At 38.9% G+C, this 21,134-nt stretch overlaps 1 protein-coding gene across 1 annotated transcript; it reads right to left on the minus strand.

Moving 5' to 3' along the window:
• Positions 1 to 1,392: 1,392 nt before the first annotated feature.
• MUC7 (mucin 7, secreted) lies at positions 1,393 to 9,154 on the minus strand. Its single transcript, XM_055296815.2, has 2 exons — positions 9,101 to 9,154; positions 1,393 to 2,334 (listed from the first exon to the last, which is right to left on the minus strand). The coding sequence occupies exons 1-2, from the start codon at positions 9,152 to 9,154 to the stop codon at positions 1,393 to 1,395; spliced, it is 996 nt and encodes a 331-aa protein (XP_055152790.2).
• Between the last annotated feature and the right edge of the window lie 11,980 nt (positions 9,155 to 21,134).

The raw sequence follows: 21,134 nt of genomic DNA on the forward strand, positions 1-21,134 counted from the left end.
TAAAGTGAGGGAGATGGGGTCTTTAATTGTCAGACCGAGAAGCTTAGGGCAAACACATACTTTGGATTGGAAACATATATTAAGAAGTAAGATTAAGTTAATTTAAGTAAATTAATCATTTTGAAAAATAAAGAAAATTAATGTTTAGAGATAGAGTGCCCTACCCAAGTCACTTGGCTGATTAGTGGCAGAGTTGACAAAAATGTAAATTTTCATTTGGGTCTCTTTTCACCAGTCTCAAAGAAAGGCAAGAAACTTCCAGATACACACAATGAATATAAATTGCCATTTGAAATCTTTATTAGTTAGCAAAAAAATCTAACATAATCATCAGAGTTTTAAGTAGTAGTGACAGAAGATAAAAATGCCTCTATATCCCAAATTAACATCTCCGTATACCAAGTAGCTAATTTTTATTCTTTTACAACTAAAGTCAGGGTTTTTATTTTCAGAGACAATTCTGCAAACTTGACATTAAAGCAGTAGTTTGGCGTGGTTTAAAATGCATTCAAATGTATACTAAATATTTTAGGAAATATTCCATTGTTGAATACATTTCACATGGAATTTATGTGAATTAATTGAATTGATAGTGAAATATTGTGAGCACCACGTGAACATACACAAACGTATTCTTGTTGTTCACAGAGGCTAGAATCAGGTACATTAGATCGAAATTAACTTAGACACAACACAGTAAATGTCAACCTTGCAGTTTAAACAATTATATACACTAAGAAAAGTAGTGCCAGTCTTGGTTCCCGCTTGGCTGCCAGACTTTATTGTCATTCCCTTCTAATCCTCACTTCAAATCAACTTTCCTCTTTCTCGGCTCACATTTGTGAAATAAAATTTTATTTAAAGTTAAAGATAATTATCTAAAGGATTTTGTCATTAATCAATACAATGACAGGTCTATCAATATATTTAGATAGATAAATGTTTCTATCTACAGATATTTAGATGTCTTTGTTCATCTGGAAAGTTCCAATTTTACCCGTTTATGTTTATAGGATTAGATGGTTCAGGTGGGATTTTGATGGGGGTACAAGGTAGTGATTTTGTAGTTTCTAACATTCAGGGAAAAGTAAATGGTTGATGGCCCATACAATATTCTCTCTTTATCTGAGGACTTTCTCTGCCCTCAGTAGGCTATCTCTGTAGGATCCAAAGAGTTATTTTGAACCTCAGACCTGCATCTGAGGTTAGAGGCATTTTATCTTGTTAATAGGTCTTGTGGTGGTGAATAATTAGATTGAAAGATTAATGATAGTGCTTTAAATCTGAGTAATATAATTTCATGTTGGGATTGGTGCTAAAAGTAAAGATGGTAGTTCTGCACTCATGAAACACATCTTATAAATGACAGAACATTTTACAACATATAATATACTATTGCTCCAGTATGTCTTCAAAAATTCTGTTTAGTAGATTCTTCATATATAAAATAAATCGAGAAATTTTATTTTGGCCAGGAGCTGAAGTTGGTTGTTTAGTAGTAGTAGTTTGAGTAGTGACTGAAGTAGTAGTTTGGTGTGTGGGTGCAGCTGAAGTTTCAGAAGTGTCAGGTGCAAGAGTAGTTGGGGAAGAATTAGGTGTGGTAATTGGGGCAGCTGTGGTCTCTTGTGGAGCTGGGGAAGATGGTGGAGCTGGTGTAGTTGCAGAAGGTGTGGGTGGGGCAGCTGTGGTCTCTGGTGGAGCTGGGGAAGATGGTGGAGCTGGTGTAGTTGCAGAAGGTGTGGGTGGGGCAGCTGTGGTCTCTGGTGGAGCTGGGGAAGATGGTGGAGCTGGTGTAGTTGCAGAAGGTGTGGGTGGGGCAGCTGTGGTGTCTTGTGGAGCTGGGGAAGATGGTGGAGCTGGTGTAGTTGCAGAAGGTGTGGGTGGGGCAGCTGTGGTCTCTGGTGGAGCTGGGGAATTCACTGGTGTTAATGTAGCTACAGAAGAGCTTGTGTTAACATTTTCTCTTGAAGATATGGTGGTGGCATTCTGAGGAGGAAAAGTCACATTTGGAAGGGTAGTAATTTTGGTGGAAGCTGATGGGGAAGTCACAGATGGAATTTGGGTTGTAGCCACTATGGTAGGGTTGACCACACTGCCATTTTGATCTGGATGTTTAGGTGGCTGGTGAGGATTTGGGAATTTGTGGGAGTTATTAGGTGAAGGTGGAAGCTTAGGCCTACAGCGTTTGTGTAGACATTTATAGGACTTTTTAATGAGCGGCTTCTGGTGAACCAGCAGTCCAGGATGATGTGGTAATTCAAAGTGAGATTGGGGTGATTGGTAATGATGCCTTCTGTGACGTAGTTCGTGATCCCTTTCTTGACCTTCACTGAACTGCAGAAAAGAAAGAAAATGTAAGAAAGGAAAAAAGTATCCATTTATCAATCAGGTGATCACTGCTGACCATGAGATGAACGGTATTTGTGGAATGCTGGGATTTGAAACCAGAGTACATTATTGAGTCAAGTGATTATCTTCCTAATTTCACCAAGTTTCAAGAAAGAATTGCTACTAGAGAGTTTTCTTTCATCAAATGTCTACTCTCTAGATAGCTGGGATGAATATATTCCTGTGGGTTCTAGCCTGAATGCTTAGCTGGATACGAACTTTTGTGCTTACAGTTCCTCTCTTCTTCCTCTGGTGGAAAATGGTCAAGTTACTGCCTGAGGTCCCAGCACAAAAGCTTCCTGCTTGCTCAGCCTGTTCACAAAACTTTAGTCAAAGACATTCAGCTGAGATCCAGGAGCCCTTTCTGGCTTACATCCCTCATATCTACCATCATCAAAACACGAAACAGCCAAACAACAACAAAGCCCCAACAAACAAAATATCCCACCCCAGCTTCATGTTCTCCATATTTCAGGAAACAGTTTTTAGCCTTTATAAATTGGAGAAACAACTTTGGTCATTACCTTTTAACTTTATTGTTTAAAAAATTAGAATTACAGAATTCATGATTCGGGGGTTCATGAATCATCTAATTTTTAGAGAAAATTTGCTTGTTTATGCATTTTGTCTGGATAGAGCACCAATGGTTTTCATGATTTCTGAAAGGTGTTTACATCTGAAAAGAACACTGATCTAGTCCAACTGTACATCTGATACTTGATCTTTTATCAATACACCTGCTGAAAGGCTTTCTAGTCTATGCATCTAAACTCTTCTGATCAGGAACTCACTACTGTAATTCCTAAGGTAGCCTGGTAGAGAGTTCTTGACACTGAATGTAGGTTTGTTTTTTGGGATTTTCCTTCTTAACTGAGTAGAATTTTCTTCATGAAGATTTCCATCGTTTGGTCCTAATTTTGTTTTGGCAGATTTACAGAAGATCCAGAAGTCCTTCAAAATTTGAAAATAACTTCTATGCCATGTGGCTCATCATTTTGCAAGATGAATATTTTTATTTCCTTTAGCCATTGCTGACATTGTTTGAGTTAGAGTACCATCACTGTTTCCGTTTCTTACCTGTAAACATACTTCATGCCTTTTATATCCCTCTTCCCTGTATTCAATCTCATACTACATTTTTTAGTGACCAGTTATATTAAATTGGAGAAAAGAAATATTAACAGGATAAATGAGAACATCCCAAACAAGGATAGGTTACGTTTTCTTCCTAATGATGTTCATAGAAGCCCTTTTTAGATGACCAAATGGGTAAATCATTCCAGTCGCAAGTTATAAAGCTTTGTTTGGACACAAAGTTTAGTGCAGATGAAGTGACAACTTCTGAGAGACTAGCTGAGTTGTTTAACTAAGATAACTTCCTCAGAGACTAATATATCCAGCCTCAAAAATAGCTTCTAGGTACTGGGCTTTCAGAGGTGAATGAAACAGGGACCATCCTGAGGCTCATGTGATTAAGGGAATGAACCACATAACTATTTCAAAGCAAAGAGGTCATAGAATTAGATTTTGGATCTGGAATTTAATTTAATCCAAATAGTTTCATAAATGAATAAACTGAGATCCAGGCATGTTAACTGACTTGCCCAAAGTCATTCAATTATTCAATGCCAGACACAGGACATACTAAAACCTCCACTGCTGGTCTGTTGCAGTGTGTTTCGAACATATTCCTCTAAGATCTGGACATTTTGCCCAACATCCATCAATACAAGAAAGTATTATTTGTTTAGAAAATTAAATTATCCAGGAAATTTTAATTCACAACTGGGAACAACCATTAGCTAACATAATGGCTTCTGATACTCACGTAACTTTGGTATTTTTCCATAGATCTCTCTTAAAAGGGCATAGGTTTTCAGAATTGGTAACACTGACTCCAGGAATCTCTGAGGAGATCCTTTCCATTACAGGGGTAGTTGTTATCTCATATAAAATAGAACAGGTCCTATTGTTCAAACAGATCTTTCCCTGGAGATTGAATATGCAATCCACATAATTAAGGACCTGCTCTGACTGAAGCAGGATTGAGGGCCTCACATTCCATGATCTCAGTCTTTCCCTTTCCAGATGGTCTCTGAATATGTTGCAAAGAATGTCCAGATCTTATAGGAACATGTATGAAACATGCTGCAACAGACCAGCAGTAGAGGTTTGGCTTTGTCCTGTGTCTGCCACTGAATAGCTGAGTGACTTTGGTCAAGTCACTTAATGTGCTTGGATGTCAGCTTATTCATTTATAAAATGATTTGGATTAAATTAAATTCCAGATCCAAAGTCTAATTCTGTTTGCTTTGAAATAGTTATGTGGTTCATTGCCTTAATCACATGAGCCTCACGAAGGCCCCTCTTTCATTCACCTCTGTAAGCCCAATACCTAAAACTATGCCGGGCGTATGGCAGATACTCATTAGCGATTAATTGAATGAGTAAATGCATAGAAATGATAACAATAACTAATTTCTTATTGAATAAAATATTAACATTTAAAAGCGTTTATTCATATGTAAAATAATTTCAGCTATTTTACTTTAGGTGACCAAAATAATATCTACCACATTTTTATATGAAGACAAATTAATTAAAATCCTATTAATTTTAATGTTAGCTTGGCCTGGAACATGTATCAAGTGACTAGTTTGTTTGATTTACTTAATATATTGATTAGTTATTATGACTGGCAGTTACAGGTGGTTATAACAGAACTTGTGGACTAGAGTTGGATTTAGAGAAGTCTGAGAGAGGAAGGAGTTGAAAATGCATGCCTCTGAAGTATGAGTTTAGGTGACTGAAGTATGGAGGTCCTTATAATAAACATAGATATGCCAGGGAGGGTGTATTAAAGATAGCAACCCTGCCTGCCTGTTCACATTCATTATTTATTTTTATTAAAAAAGTCTTTATATAACACTCACTTTATGTTAGGCCCTATTCTGAGAGGTTTACAGATACAAATTTATTTAATTTCTTCGTAATGTCATAAGGTGGGTATATGGTTATTATCTTCATTATATGGATGGGAAAACTGAGTCTCAGACTAAGTAACTTTTAGGAGATGTTTCTCCAATTGCAAACTGTACTTCTGAGAGGAGAGAAGAGGGAGAAGACATGAGGAACAAGGAGAGAGTAGGCTGGAGTGAAGGGAAGGAGAAGGAGAGACACATGGCACTTGCAGCAAGAAAGAGGGTATGAGAAAGCAGAAGACTCCTAAAATAACTAGAGGAATGCCAAATTCTCTGGGGAAGGAAGAGGAGGAGAAAAATTAGTCAGAAATGAAGAGAACTAGAAGAGAGCAAGGCCGAGATTACATTTTTTACTTTTGTATTTTGAGATGGAGTCTCGCTCTGTCACCCAGTTGGAGTGCAGTGGCGTGATCTCAGCTCACTGCAACCTCCGTCTCCCAGGTTCAAGGGATTCTCCTGCCTCAGCCTCCGTAGAAACTGGAATTACAGGTGTGTACTCCATGCCTGGCTAATTTTTGTATTCTTAGTAGAGATGGGGGTTTCACCATGTTGGCCAGGCTGGTCTTGAACTCCTGACCTCAGGTGATCTTCCCGCCGCGGCCTCCGAAAGTGCTGGAATTACAGGTGTGAGCCACGGCACCCGGCCCAATATTACATTTAATTGAAATTAGAAAGCACAATTCATTTCTTCATTTGCTACCAGCTTATTTTTATGACCATTTGAAAATCTGTGATCCTTTTTTAAAGAGAATGAAAGCATTATGTTAAATAATGCTATAATTGACAGAACTCTTCATCTGACTCCAGAATACATCCTTTCAAGTCTTTCTTTGGGATATCTGGAAGACAGAAGCCAGACTATCTGCTCCCTGAAATCACTCCACAAAGCAGGTTGTTGCTAGAGCTCCAGGACTGACCTTTTCTGGCTGTGGGTTGATGCTACTCTCTGGTACATTCCTGTATTTTCTTTTCTTTTTATTTTTTTTGAGATGGAGTCTTGCTCTGTCGCCCAGGCTGAAGTGCAGTGGCATGATCTTGGCTCACTGCAACCTCCGCCTCCCAAGTTCAAGCGATTCTCCTGCTTCAGCCTCCTGAGTAGCTGGAATTACAGATGTGTGCCACCATGCCCAGCTAATTTTTGTATTTTTAGTAGAGATGAGGTTTCACCACGTTGGCCAGGCTGGTCTCGAATTCCTGATCTCACATTCCTGTATTTTCTAAGGACCAGGTCAAGGTATTTCTGTGCTACCTTCTCATATTCAAGTTCTTTGGAAACTCTTTCTCTCACCAGGGACTTTTTTGAGATTTGGGCAGCTTGAAGAGTTTTATTTATTCCAAGCACTTGGAAGAAAGGATTCTTTAGGTGTCTGGATTTGAGGGAGTTGTGATAAAAGGCCACCTCAAAAGAACAACCCAGATTCATCATTTCACAATAACATGATTTGTGTTGATTGGAAAGTTATTTCTTTCAATATAGAGGTGTTGGTAGCCAGGGATTCCTTATTAAAACTTTACTTATTAAAAAGTTAACATCACTGTGCATATTCAGAACTTAAAGCCTTATCGACTAGTATGTAAACTGAGATTACAATAATCTTGTCATAATTTTTATATCTACACTATATTTTATAATTTATAAATTCTCATTTACCCTTCAGCAGCCCTGTGAAGCATATAGTGTTATTATTATTTCACACATAGGGAAATTGGGGCCCTATAAATAGATTCTAAATTGCTCAAGATTCATCGGGATGGTAAACATTAGAGATGAGTTTAAGCCCACATCTTCTGAGCCCAGCTTGAACACTCTTCTACAGTCACAGAAATCAGCATTAGGGTCCAGGGAAAAAGCCGGATTGTTTTCTGGGGGATATTGTATGGCAAGTGAGAAATATGAGAATATCCAAGAGTAAATGCCATCCACTTCATCAGTTCTTCTGCCCTCTCTCTCTCTACTCTACTGGCATAATATTCTGAGGCTATCCATCCTCATTCAATAAAAAAGTACATTCCACTTCTTGATTCTTATTTGAAATTTCGTCAAAATAAAATTGAATAAATACTTACAGGTACATAGCATTAGAGAAAAATATGGTTATTATTACAGCATGTATCACCTTGTAATCACATTATATCATTATTAATTTTAATTTTCCTTTACCAGGACACCCTACATTTCTTAAAGATAGAAGGTCCACTTTGTAATCTTCTCTTGGTTTTGGAAGCCATCCTTTCCTATCCCCTCTTGTGGGTCCTCCATTTTCTCTATCCATATCCAAACTTCCTACATTTTCTCCCTAGGTGATCTTGTAAGGTTTCATGGCTTCAAGTATGTTTTAAATATAGACTTTACCCCTAGATTTCTTTCTGAACTCCAGACAACATATATCCACTGTTATCTTGATATCTTGATGTAGAAGTCTAATAGCCATTTCAAATGTAACATGCCCCAAACTAGAATATTTTTGTTCATTTCTTTCTTTTTTTTTCTTTTGAGACAGAATCTTGCTCTGTCACCCAGGCTGTAGTGCAGTGATGCAATCTCGGCTCACTGCAAACTCTGCTTCCCAGGTTTGAGCAATTCTCCTGCCTCAGCCTCCTGAGTAGCTGGGATTACAGGTGCCCACTACCACACCCAGCTAATTTTTGTATTTTTAGTAGAGACGGGGTTTCACCATGTTGGCCAGGCTGGTCTTGAACTCCTGACCTCAGGTGATCCACCTGCCTTGGCATCCGAAAGTGTTGAGACTACAGGCGTGAGCCACCACGCCCAGCCTATTCATTTCTTTCTTTTACCACATATACAATCCAGCAGAAGATATAGTAGACTCAATCACTAAAATATATCCTAAACCCACTCTTATCTTTTAATTGCTGAAATTTAGTACAAGTCATCATCATCTTTTATCTGGACCGCTGCCATAGTTTCCTGACTAGTCTCCTTACCTCAGCTTTTGTTACCTGCTACCTGTCTTCTCCTAAGAATTCTGTCATGTAACTCCCCTGGGAGTGCTTTGATCATGATGAGACTTCCTGAGAGATTTGAATCCATATTCCACAACAAGACCTAACGGCCTTACAAATCTGGTTTTCATCTGTGTCAGTTCTCATCACACTCACTATAAAGTTTGTGCTCTATAGATATTGGATAAATGAAACAAATTATTTCCTTATGCTCTATCTATCTATCTATCTATCTATCATCTATCTATCATCTATCTATCTATCTACCTACCTACCTACCTGTCTAGTCTATCTACCTATCTATCTAGTCTATCTACCTATCTGTATATACTTTTAAGACAGGGTCTCATTTTGTCACCCAGGCTGTGGCATAGTAGTGTGATTATGGCTTGCTGCAGCCTTGACCTCCCAGGCTTAAGATCCCACCTCAGCCTCCGAGTAGTTGGGATTACAGGCATGCGCCACCACATCTGGCTAATTAATTTTTTTTGTTATTGTGGAGATACTGTCTCATTATGTTACTCAGGCTAGTCTTGAACTTCTTTGAGCTCAAGTGATCCTCCCTCCTAGGCTTCCCATAGTGCTGGGATTAGAGGTGTGAGCCAGTGCACCGGCCAATTATCCATATTTATATGTTTTCTGGAAATAAAAGATGCCAAGTTTCTTGGAAATAGGGGTTGCCTATTATGCTTTGAAAGTCTCAGGTAGGTACACTAAATGTTTGTTATTGATAGTTAAGGAAAAAACTTATTTGGGTGAATACTTACTGAGAAGCAAGCACTCAGTGCACAGATGCACACAAACAGCGGCAGAGTTTTCATTCTTTCTGATGTCTCCTGGGAAAAGCAGAAATGTGGCTTATATTAGTTATGATATTATGGGAGAGGAATGTGTTTTGGTAAATGACTTATTTTTATTAGAAAGTACAGGCAAAAAGAGACCAATGGTTTCTGAAAATTTTGTATACATTTTCATTCCATAGGGGTGATGCAAAATTGCTTCAGGCCTAAAATGCATTCTTTTAGAGAGGAAGCAATGGAGGAGACTCAAGAATTACTCTAACTAGTTTGCAACATGAGCATTTTCTATTGATATTAAATATTGGCTAGGAAAGGCAGGATCTTAGGAAGTTTAGCAATAAGAAAAGGAAATAATTTTCTTCTTATTTCTTTTCTAATTCAGGAAGCTTCCCTCTCTGGGGAACCATCATATAAATGACCTGATACTGCACAGTTTTGCAAAGATTCCTGATGTTAGAGGAAAATGCTCCTCGTCTTTGTGCTATGAGGCTGTCACTTGGAACAAAGAACCAGGTCAAATGGACTCTTCCTCCAATTTCATTCTACTGAAGATTTTGCCATTTGATAATCCTTTTTCTTGTACCTTTTTTTTTTTTGAGACAGGGTCTCGCTCTGTTGTCCAGGCTGGAGTGAAGTGGCACGCGCATGGCTCACTGCAGCCTGCACCCCCCAGGCTCAAGAGATCCTCTCACTTTGGCCACCCTAGTAGCTGGGACTACAGTCATGCACCGCCGCCCCTGGCTATTGTTATTATTGTTATTATTTTTATTTTTTGTAGAGACACGGTTTCACTGTGTTGCCCAGGCTGGTCTTGAACTCCTGGGCTCAAGCAATCCACCCTCGTCGGCCTCCCCAAATCCTGGGATTACAGTTGTGACTCACCGTGTCTGGCCGATACCCTTTTTCTAAGTCCCGAAATGACAAGAATTATGCTTTATCCATTGTTATGTCATCATGCCTAGTACATAGTGCAGACTTAATACATATATTTTTTTGAATAACTACTTGCAAAAGAGAATTGTATTTTGGCTATAGGTTGTAGAAGGGAAGAGTGAGAGAAGAATGTGGTCTTTTATTTTTCTCATTTTGGTTATACATGTAATGTGTGAATGTCAGCTTTTCAGCTTTAGAAAACAAAATAAAGGTTAAATCATATAGACAGATTACATATTAGGGCAGGGAATTAGTGTGCATGTCAATGTGGTGGGCTGTGAGATTAGACACACTTTACAATACAATCCCGTGGTTTATAAAATGGGTGTTAGTCAGTCGGAGACTTGATTTAAGCTCTGCCCACTTACTGTGTGACTCTGCCACTCACTGCATGATTTTGAGTGAGTTGCAATCTTACATCATAAGAATGTCCTGAGGATTGACTGGAATAATATATATATTACAAATCATACTGAGAATAACATCTTATCCATAATAAATTCTCAGCGATATTATTATAGTACTAGCATGCTAAGAAGAAAACAATCTGACCCAATTGAAAAAAGAAATGGTTACTTATTATTCTTCAGGTTCCTAATATATTGTCAGATTTTTTGTTTTAATTTTCAAGACCAAAAAACATTCCCACCAATCATATTGTGTTCTAATAACGTATGAATTGAGTGTTACCACACAGTTTGGCAGTTCATAAGAAGAGAGGAGAATAACTGTATTAGAACAACTATTGCTGTTACTTAATATATGTATATTACTTGAAAGCTGTTTATATTAGAATCTATCTAAAGTATCCACGTACCTGGTGCAGTGTGAATTTTTCTTCTTAGCGTGTTCAATCCAGTTGCTTGCTTTTAGCCAATCCTTTGAGGATGGTAACTAGAAGCAAAAGAAGAGAAAGCACAAGAGAATTTTCAGGTTTTATAATGCTCCAGTCGAGCTTTTTGGAAATAGGAAATCTATTAGATTTAAGATAAGGTCACTTGTGTCAAGGAATTTACTTTTAAAGAAAAGAATAGTTGTGGTTTGCTGAGGTTGACAGTAGTTCTTTGTGCATCAATTTCTTCCTGATGAGCACAGTGACGATCAGAGGTTCTCAATGAGTAACTTATGTGCTTGATGAGTAGTGGAACAGTGATTGATGGCACTTATGGAGAAACGAACAACCATGGCCCAGGTCCTCCCAACAGGAACAGATCATCCACTCTTTCCTGTTGGGCTCTCAAAGTAAGCAGAGTGATCGCCCTTCTGACAGTTAATGTGATGGAACACCATATTTCCTTGTCAATAAGACAAGTTAATAAAGGACAGAGGATTTTAAAAAAATACTGTGGTGCCAAGTACTGGTGCAGGGCAGTATTTAAGGCCAAAAAATAAACACTGAATTTTTAAATACAAACAATTAAAAACAATTTTTGACTTTTTGTCTTGAAAAATAGTCAAACACGTAGAAAAGTGAGGAGGGTAGTAGAACTATATACTCATTCCCTGGTTTTCATAATTCTTAACATTTTGCTATATATCTTAGTTGTTTTGCTGAAGTATTTTAAGGTAAACTACAGAAATTGTAACAGCTACTCTATTTCTAAGCATTTCTCTCTAAAAAGCCTTTCTTTTATAACACAACACCATCAACCTATAACAATATTAATAATTCAAACATATAATCTAAAATTGAGTTTATACTCACATTTTGGCAAAAATATTTTTAGACATTTTGTTCCTACCAGGACTCAACTAAGGGCCGTGTGTTGCAGTGACTCGTTATGTCTCTAGTTTCTTTTATCCCAGAAAATTTTCTCCCTTTCCCACCATGGTACTGATATTTTGATATCTAAACTAGTCATTTTATAAATATTTATTTTTAAAAAGAAACTTAATAACTTATAAAAGAACTTAAGAATCATTTTAATAGAGATTTTCAACATTAGTTATTTCTAATATGTAAAATCATTAATCTGGAATACAGTTTTGAAGGTGTGATTCCACTTCTGGTTAGTCAGTTTGTTCTTTTGCACATATAGTCTCTGAGGGCTTACATTCTTCGGGTTTGATTCCTTGCTTCTCCACTTAGTAGCTATGTAATTTTTGACAAGTTAGCTAACTTCTTTGAGCCTCAGTTTTTCTATCTGCTAATTAGGTGTGAAATCTACTTTACAAAGTTGTCAGACTAAAATTAGATAAGTTAAAAGTTCTGACATGGTGCTTTTGAATGGAAAGCCCTCAGCTATTATACTGCCGTTAGTGGAAAGTTAGGGACAGTTTTTGAGATAGCAATGAGTTAGTAAATATGGGCTATAATATTAATTTCTTTTCATCTTTCTTTGCTGGCAGCTAGTGATATGCATTTACAATATACTTGTTATAGTTAAAATTGACTGTAGAATATAATTTTTATTGATCTGAAACAAGCTTTTCTGAGTACATGACTTCAGTAGAAAAATTTTCATATCACCTTGTTATTGCCCAATTAGTGATAAGTTGTAATGACCTCAAAAATTGATAGAATTTCAAAAAATGTCTAATTATTCTCAGTCCTAACTCATGCCTGGAGATAACAAATTTAATTTTCTTTAAATATTGGAAAAATATAAGAATATCTGGACATATTATGACTGAATCCAGTGCATTTCAGATTTTATTTTTCAATAAATAATGAGTAACACTTATTCATTTATTATTTTAATTTTTTAAAAATTATGTTCTCTTGGGATAAATGTGCAGGATGTGCAGGTTTGTTACATAGGTATACATGTGCCACGGTAGTTTGCTGCAGCCATCAACCTGTCACCTACATTAGGTATTTCTCCTAGTGCTGTCCCTCCCCCAGCCCCCATCTGCCGACAGGCCCTGGTGTGTGATGTTTCCCTCCCTGTGTCCGTGTGTTCTCATTGTTTAACTCCCCACTTGTGAGTGAGAACATGCAGTGTTTGGTTTTCTGTTCCTGTGTTAGTTTGCTGAGAACGATGGTTTCCAGCTTCATCCATGTCCCTACAAAGGACATGAACTCATCCTTTTTTATGGCTGCATAGTATTCCATGGTGTATATGTGCCACATTTTCTTTATCCAGTCTATCATTGATGGGCATTTGGGTTGGTTCCAAGTCTTTGCTATTGTAAATAGTGCTGCAATAAATATATGTGTGCATATGTCTTTATAGTAGAATGATTTATAGTCCTTTGGGTATATACCCAGTAATGGGATTGCTGGGTCAAATGATGTTTCTGATTCTAGGTCCTTGCAGAATCGCTACACTGTCTTCCACAATGGTTGAACTAATTTACACTCCCAGCAACAGCATAAAAGCATTCCTATTTCTCCACATCCTTTCCAGCATCTGTTGTTTCCTGACTTTTTATGGATCACTATTCTAACTGGCTTGAGAAGGTATCTCAATGTAGTTTTGATTTGCATTTCTCTAATGACCAGAGATTATGAGCCTTTTTTCATATATTTGTTGGCTGCATAAATGTCTTCTTTTGAGAAGTGTCTGTTCATATCCTTTGTCCACTTTTTGATGGGGTTGTTTGCTTTTTTCTTGTAAATTTGTTTAAGTTCCTTGTAGATTCTATTAGCCCTTTGTCAGATGGATAGATTGCAAAAATTTTCTCCCATTCTGTAGGTTGCCTGTTCACTCTGATGATAGTTTGTTTTGCTGTGCAGAAGCTCTTTAGTTTAATTAGATCCCATTTGTCTATTTTGGCTTTTGTTGCCATTGCCTTTGGTGTTTTAGTCATGAAGCCATTGCCCATGTCTATGTCCTGAATGTTATTGCCTAGGTTTTCTTCTAGGGTTTTTATGCTTTTAGGTCTTACATTTAAGTCTTTAATCCATCTTGAGTTAATTTTTGTATAAGGTGTTAGGAAGGGGTCCAGTTTCAGTTTTCTGCATATGGCTAGCCAGTTTTCCCGACACCATCTATTACATAGGGAATCCTTTTGCCATTTCTTGTTTCTGTCAGGTTTGTCAAAGATCGGATGGTTGTAGATGTGTGGTGTTATTTCTGAGGCCTCTGTTCTGTGCTATTGGTCTATATATCTGTTTTGGTGCCAGTACCTTGCTGTTTTGGTTAATGTAGCATTGTAGTATAGTTTAAATCAGGTAGCATGATCCTTCCAGTTTTGTTCTTTTTGCTTACGATTGTCTTGGCTATACAGGCTCTTTTTTGGTTCCATATGACATTTAAGTGGTTTTTTTCTAATTCTGTGAAGAAAGTCAATGGTAGCTTGGTGGAGATAGCATTGAATCTACAAATTACTTTGGGCACTATGGCCATTTTGATGATATTGATTCTTCCTGTCCATGAGTATGGAATGTTTTTCCATTTGTTTGTGTCCTGTCTTATTTCATTGAGCAGCGGTTTGTAGTTCTCCTTGAAGAGGTTCTTCACATCCCTTGTAAGTTGTATTCGTAGGTATTTTATTTATTTATTTTATTTTATTTTTATTATTGTACTTTAAGTTTTAGGGTACATGTGCACAATGTGCAGGTTTGTTACATATGTATCCATGTGCCATATTGTTTTGCTGCACCCATTAACTCGTCATTTAGCATTAGCTGTATCTCCTAATGCTGTCCCTCCCCCCTCCCCCCACCCCACAACAGTCCCCAGAGTGTGATGTTCCCCTCCCTGTGTCCATGTGTTCTCATTGTTCAATTCCCATCTATGAGTGAGAACATGCCATGTTTGGTTTTTTGACCTTGTGACAGTTTGCTGAGAATGATGGTTTCCAGTTTCATCCATGTCCCTACAAAGGACATGAACTCATCCTTTTTATGGCTGCATAGTATTCCATGGTGTATATGTGCCACATTTTCTTAATCCAGTCTATCATTGTTGGACATTTGGGTTGGTTCCAAGTCTTTGCTATTGTGAATATGCAACAAACATACGTGTGCATGTGTCTTTATAGCAGCATGATTTACAGTCCTTTGGGTATATACCCAGTAATGGGATGACTGGGTCAAATGGTATTTCTAGTTCTAGATCCCTGAGGAATCACCACACTGACTTCCACAATGGTTGAACTAGTTTACAGTCCCACCAACAGTGTAAAAGTGTTCCTATTTCTCCACATCCTCTCCAGCACCTGTTGTTTCCTGACTTTTGAATGATGGCCATTCTAACTGGTGTGAGATGGTTTCTCATTGTGGTTTTGATTTGCATTTCTCTGATGGCCAGTGATGATGAGCATTTTTGCATGTGTTTTTTGGCTGCATAAATGTCTTCTTTTGAGAAGTGTCTGTTCATGCCCTTCACCCATTTTTTGATGGGGTTGTTTGTTTTTTTCTTGTAAATTTGTTTGACTTCATTGTAGATTCTGGATATTAGCCTTTTGCCAGATGATTAGGTTGCGAAAATTTTCCCCCATTCTGTAGGTTGCCTGTTCACTCTGATGGTAGTTTCTTTTGCTGTGCAGAAGCTCTTTAGTTTAATTAGACCCCATTCGTAAATTTTGGTTTTGTTGCCATTGCTTTTGGTGTTTTAGACATGAAGTTCTTGCCCATGCCTATTTCCTGAATGGTAATGCCTAGGTTTTCTTCTAAGGTTTTTGTGGTTTTAGGTCTAACATTTAAGTCTTTAATCCATCTTGAATTAATTTTTGTAGAAGGTGTAAGGAAGGGATCCAGTTTCAGCTTTCTACATATGGCTAGCCAGTTTTCCCAGCACCATATATTAAATAGGGAATCCTTTCGCCATTGCTTGTTTTTGTCAGGTTTGTCAAAGATCAGATAGTTGTAGATATGTGGCATTATTTCTGAGGGCTCTGTTCTGTTCCATTGGTCTATATATCTGTTTTGGTACCAGTACCATGCTGTTTTGGTTACTGTAGCCGTGTAGTATAGTTTGAAGTCAGGTAGCGTGATGCCTCCAGCTTTGTTCTTTTGGCTTAGGATTGACTTGGAGATGCGGGCTCTTTTTTGGTTCCATATGAACTTTAAAGTAGTTTTTTCCAATTCTGTGAAGAAAGTCATTGGTAGCTTGATGGGGATGGCATTGAATCTATAAATGACCTTGGGCAGTATGGCCATTTTCACGATATTGATTCTTCCAACCCATGAGCATGGAATGTTCTTCCATTTGTTTGTATCCTCTTTTATTTCATTGAGCAGTGGTATGTAGTTCCCCTTGAAGAGGTCCATCACGTTCCTTGTAAGTTGGATTCCTAGGTATTTTATTCTCTTTGAAGCAATTGTGAATGGGAGTTCACTCATGATTTGGCTCTCTGTCTGTTATTGGTGTACAAGAATGCTCGTGATTTTCGTACATTGATTTTGTATCCTGAGACTTTGCTGAAGTTGCTTATCAGCTTAAGGAGATTTTGGGCTGAGACAATGGGGTTTTCTAGATATACAATCATGTCATCTGCAAACAGGGACAATTTGACTTCCTCTTTTCCTAATTGAATACCCTTTATTTCCTTCTCCTGCCTGATTGCCCTGGCGAGAACGTCCAGCACTATGTTGAATAGGAGTGGTGAGAGAGGGCATCCCTGTCTTGTGCCAGTTTTCAAAGGGAATGCTTCTAGTTTTTGCCCATTCAGTATGATATTGGCTGTGGGTTTGTCATGGATAGCTCTTATTATTTTGAGATATGCCCCATCAATACCTAATTTATTGAGAGTTTTTAGCATGAAGCGTTGTTGAATTTTGTCAAAGGCCTTTTCTGCATCTATTGAGAAAATCATGTGGTTTTTGTCTTTGGTTCTGTTTATATGCTGGATTACATTTATTCATTTGCATATGTTGAACCAGTCTTGCATCCCAGGGATACACCCATTTGATCATGGTGGATAAGCTTTTTGATGTGCTCCTGGATTTGGTTTGCCAGTATTTTATTGAGGATTTTTGCATCGATGTTCATCAGGGATATTGGTCTAAAATTCTCTTTTTTGTTGTGTCTCTGCCAGGCTTTGGTATCAGGATGATGCTGGCCTCATAAAATGAGTTAGGGAGGATTCCCTCTTTTTCTATTGATTGTAATAGTTTCAGAAGGAATGGTACCAGTTCCTCCTTGTACCTCTGGTAGAATTCGGCTGTGAATCCATCTGATCCTGGACTTTTTTTGGTTGGTAAGCTATTTATTATTGCCACAATTTCAGAGCCTGTTATTGGTCTATTCAGAGATTCAACTTCTTCCTGGTTTAGTCTTGGGAGAGTGTATGTGTTGAGGAATTTATCCATTTCTTCTAGATTTTCTAGTTTATTTTCATAGAGGTGTTTATAGTATTCTCTGATGGTAGTTTGTATTTCTGTGGGATCAGTGGTGATATCCCTTTTGTCATTTTTTATTTCATCTATTTGATTCTTCTCTCTTTTCTTCTTTATTAGTCTTGCTAGCAGTCTATCAATTTTGTTGATCTTTTCAAAAAACCAGCTCCTGGATTCATTGATTATTTGAAGGGTTTTTTATGTCTCTATTTCCTTCAGTTCTACTCTGATCTTGGTTATTTCTTGCCTTCTGCTAGCTTTTGAATATGTTTGCTCTTGCTTCTCTAGTTCTTTTAATTGTGATGTAAGGGTGTCAATTTTAGATCTTTCCTGCTTTCTCTTGTGGGCATTTAGTGCTATAAATTTCCCTCTACACACTGCTTTGAATGTGTCTCAGAGATTCTGGTATGTTGTGTCTTTGTTCTCGTTGGTTTCAAAGAACATCTTTATTTCTGCCTTCATTTCATTATGTACCCAATAGTCATTCAGGAGCAGGTTGTTCAGTTTCCATGTAGTTGAGCAGTTTTGAGTGAGTTTCTTAATCCTGAATTCTAGTTTGATTGCACTGTGGTCTGAGAGACAGTTTGTTATAATTTCTGTTCTTTTACATTTGCTGAGGAGAGCTTTACTTCCAACTATGTGGTCAATTTTGGAATAGGTATGGTGTGGTGCTGAAAAAAATGTATATTCTGTTGACTTGGGGTGGAGAGTTCTGTAGATGTCTATTAGGTCCACTTTATGTAGAGCTGAGTTCAATTCCTGGATATCCTTGTTAACTTTCTGTCTCGTTGATCTGTCTAATGTTGACAGTGGGGTGTTAAAATCTCCCATTATTATTGTGTGGGAGTTTAAGTCCCTTTGTAGGTCACTCAAGACTTGCTTTATGAATCTGGGTGCTCCTGTTTTGGGTGCATATATATTTAGGATAGTTCGCTCTTCTTGTTGAATTGATCCCTTTACCATTATGTAATGGCCTTCTTTGTCTCTTTTGATCTTTGTTGGTTTAAAGTCTATTTTATCAGAGACTAGGATTACAACCCCTGCCTTTTTTTGTTTTCCATTTGCTTGATAGATCTTCCTCCATCCCTTTATTTTGAGTCTATGTGTGTCTCTGCACGTGAGATGGGTTTCCTGAATACAGCACACTGATGGGTCCTGACTCCTTATCCAGTTTGCCAGTCTGTGTCTTTTGATTGGAGCATTTAGCCCATTTACATTTAACGTTAATGTTATTATGTGTGAATCTGATCCTGTCATTATGATGTTAGTTGGTTATTTTGCTCGTTAGTTGCTATAGTTTCTTCCTAGCCTCGATGGTCTTTACAATTTGGCGTGTTTTTGCAGTGGCTGGTACCGGTTGTTCCTTTCCATGTTTAATGCTTCCTTCAGGAGCTCTTTTAGGGTAGGCCTGGTGGTGACAAAATCACTCAGCGTTTGCTTGTCTGTAAAGTATTTTATTTCTCCTTCACTTATGAAGCTTAGTTTGGTGGGATAGGAAATTCTGGGTTGAAAATTCTTTTCTTTAAGAATGTTGAATATCGGCCCCCACTCTCTTCTGGCTTGTAGAGTTTCTGCTGAGAGATCAGCTGTTAGTCTTATGGGCTTCCCTTTGTGGGTAACCCGACCTTTCTCTCTGGCTGCCCTTAACATTTTTTCCTTCATTTCAACTTTGGTGAATCTGACAATTATGTGTCTTGGAGTTGCTCTTCTCGAGGAGTATCTTTGTGGTGTTCTCTGTATTTCCTGAATCTGAATGCTGGCCTGCCTTGCTAGATTGGGGAAGTTCTCCTGGATAACATCTTGCAGAGTGTTTTCCAACTTGGTTCCATTCTCCCCATCATTTTCAGGTACACCAATCAGATGTAGGTTGGGTCTTTTCACATAGTCCCAAATTTCTTAGAGGCTTTGTTCATTTCTTTTTATTGTTTTTTCTCTAAACTTCCCTTCTCTCTTCATTTCATTCATTTCATCTTCCATCAGTGATACCCTTTCTTCCAGTTGATCGCATCTGCTACTGAGGCTTCTGCAATCTTCGCGTAGTTCTCGAAACTTGGCTTTCAGCTCCATCAGCTCCTTTAAGCCCTTCTCTCCGTTGGTTATTCTAGTTATCCATTCTTCTAATTTTTTTTCAAAGTTTTTAACTTCTTTGCTATTGTTTTGAATTTCCTCTCGTAGCTCAGAGTAGTTTGATCGTCTGAAGCCTTCTTCTCTCAACTCGTCAAAGTCATCCTCCATCCAGCTTTGTTCCGTTGCTGGTGAGAAACTGCGTTCCTTTGGAGGAGGAGAGGTGCTCTGTTTTTAGAGTTTCCAGTTTTTTTGCTCTGTTTTTTCCGCATCTTTGTGGTTTTATCTACTTTTTGTCTTTGATGATGGTGATGTACAGATGGGTTTTTGGTGTGGATGTCCTTTCTGTTTGTTAGTTTTCCTTCTACCAGACAGGACCCTCAGCTGCAGGTCTGTTGGAGTTTACTAGAGGTCCACTCCAGACCCTGTTTGGCTGGGTGTCAGCAGCGGTGCCTGCAGAACAGCGAATTTTCGTGAGACCACAAATTCAGCTGTCTGATAGTTCCTCTGAAAGTTTTGTCTCAGAGGAGTACCCGGCTGCATGAGGTGTCATTCTGTCCCTACTGGGGGGGTGCCTCCCAGTTATGCTGCTCAGGGGTGAGGGACCCACTTTAGGAGGCAGGCTGTCCGTTCTCAGATCTCCAGCTGCGTGCTGGGAGAACCACTACTCTCTTCAAAGCTGTCAGTCAGACAGGGACATTTAAGTCTGTGGAGGTTCTTGCTGAGTTTTTGTTTGTCTGTGCCCTGCCCCCAGAGGTGGAGCCTACAGAGGAAGGCAGGCCTCCTTGAGCTGTGGTGGGCTCCACCCAGTTCGAGCTTCCTGGCTGCTTTGTTTACCTAAGCAAGCCTGGGCAATGGCGGGCGCCCCTCCCCCAGCCTCGCTGCCGCCTTGCAGCTTGATCTCAGACTGCTGTGCTAGCAATCAGTGAGACTCCGTGGGCATAGGACCCTCCAAGCCAGGTGTGGGCCACAATCTCCTAGTGTGCCGTTTTCCAGGCCCGTTGGAAAAGCGCAGTATTAGGATGGGACTGACCCGATATTCCAGGTGCTGTCTGTTTCCCCTTTCTTTGACTAGGAAAGGGAACTCCCTGACCCCCTGTGCTTCCCGAGTGAGGCAATGCCTCGCCCTGCTTCGGCTCACGCACAGTGCGCTTCACCGACTGTCCTGCATCCACTGTTAGGCACTCCCTAGTGAGATGAAACCGGTACCTCAAGCAGAAAAGCAGAAATCACCCGTCTTCTGTATCGCTGGCGCTGGGAGCTGGAGACCGGAGCTGTTCCTATTCGGCCATCTTGGCTCCACCCCAAAGTTTTTAACTTCTTTGCCACTGTTTCGAACTTCCTCCTTTAGCTCGGAGTAGTTTGATCTTCTGAAGCCCTCCTCTCTCAACTTGTCAAAGTCATTCTCCATCCAGCTTTGATCCGTTGCTGGTGAGGAGCTGTATTCCTTTGGAGGAGGAGAGGTGCTCTGATTTTTAGAGTTTCCGGTTTTTCTGCTCTGTTTTTTTCCCATCTTTGTGGCTTTATCTACCTTTGGTCTTTGATGATGGTGACGTACAGATGGGTTTTCGGTGTGGATGTCCTTTCTGTTTGTTAGTTTTCCTTCTAACAGTCAGGACCCTCAGCTGCAGGTCTGTTGGAGTTTACTGGAGGTCCACTCCAGACCCTTTTCGCCTGGGTTTCAGCAGCGGTGGCTGCAGAACAGTGGATATTGGTGAACCACGAATGCTGCTGCCTGATCGTTCCTTTGGAAGTTTTTTCTCAGAAGAGTACCTG

Source organism: Symphalangus syndactylus, chromosome 10, assembly GCF_028878055.3.
Source record: "Symphalangus syndactylus isolate Jambi chromosome 10, NHGRI_mSymSyn1-v2.1_pri, whole genome shotgun sequence".
Taxonomy (NCBI): Eukaryota; Metazoa; Chordata; class Mammalia; order Primates; family Hylobatidae; genus Symphalangus; species Symphalangus syndactylus.

Excerpts from the sequence above, each read along its gene's own strand:
- MUC7 (XM_055296815.2), bottom strand. The coding sequence starts at position 9,154 with ATGAAAACTCTGCCGCTGTTTGTGTGCATCTGTGCACTGAGTGCTTGC. Across the intron at positions 2,335-9,100 it reads CACTGAGTGCTTGCTTCTCA|TTCAGTGAAGGTCAAGAAAG; the intron begins GTAAGTATTCAC and ends TCTTTTCTGCAG.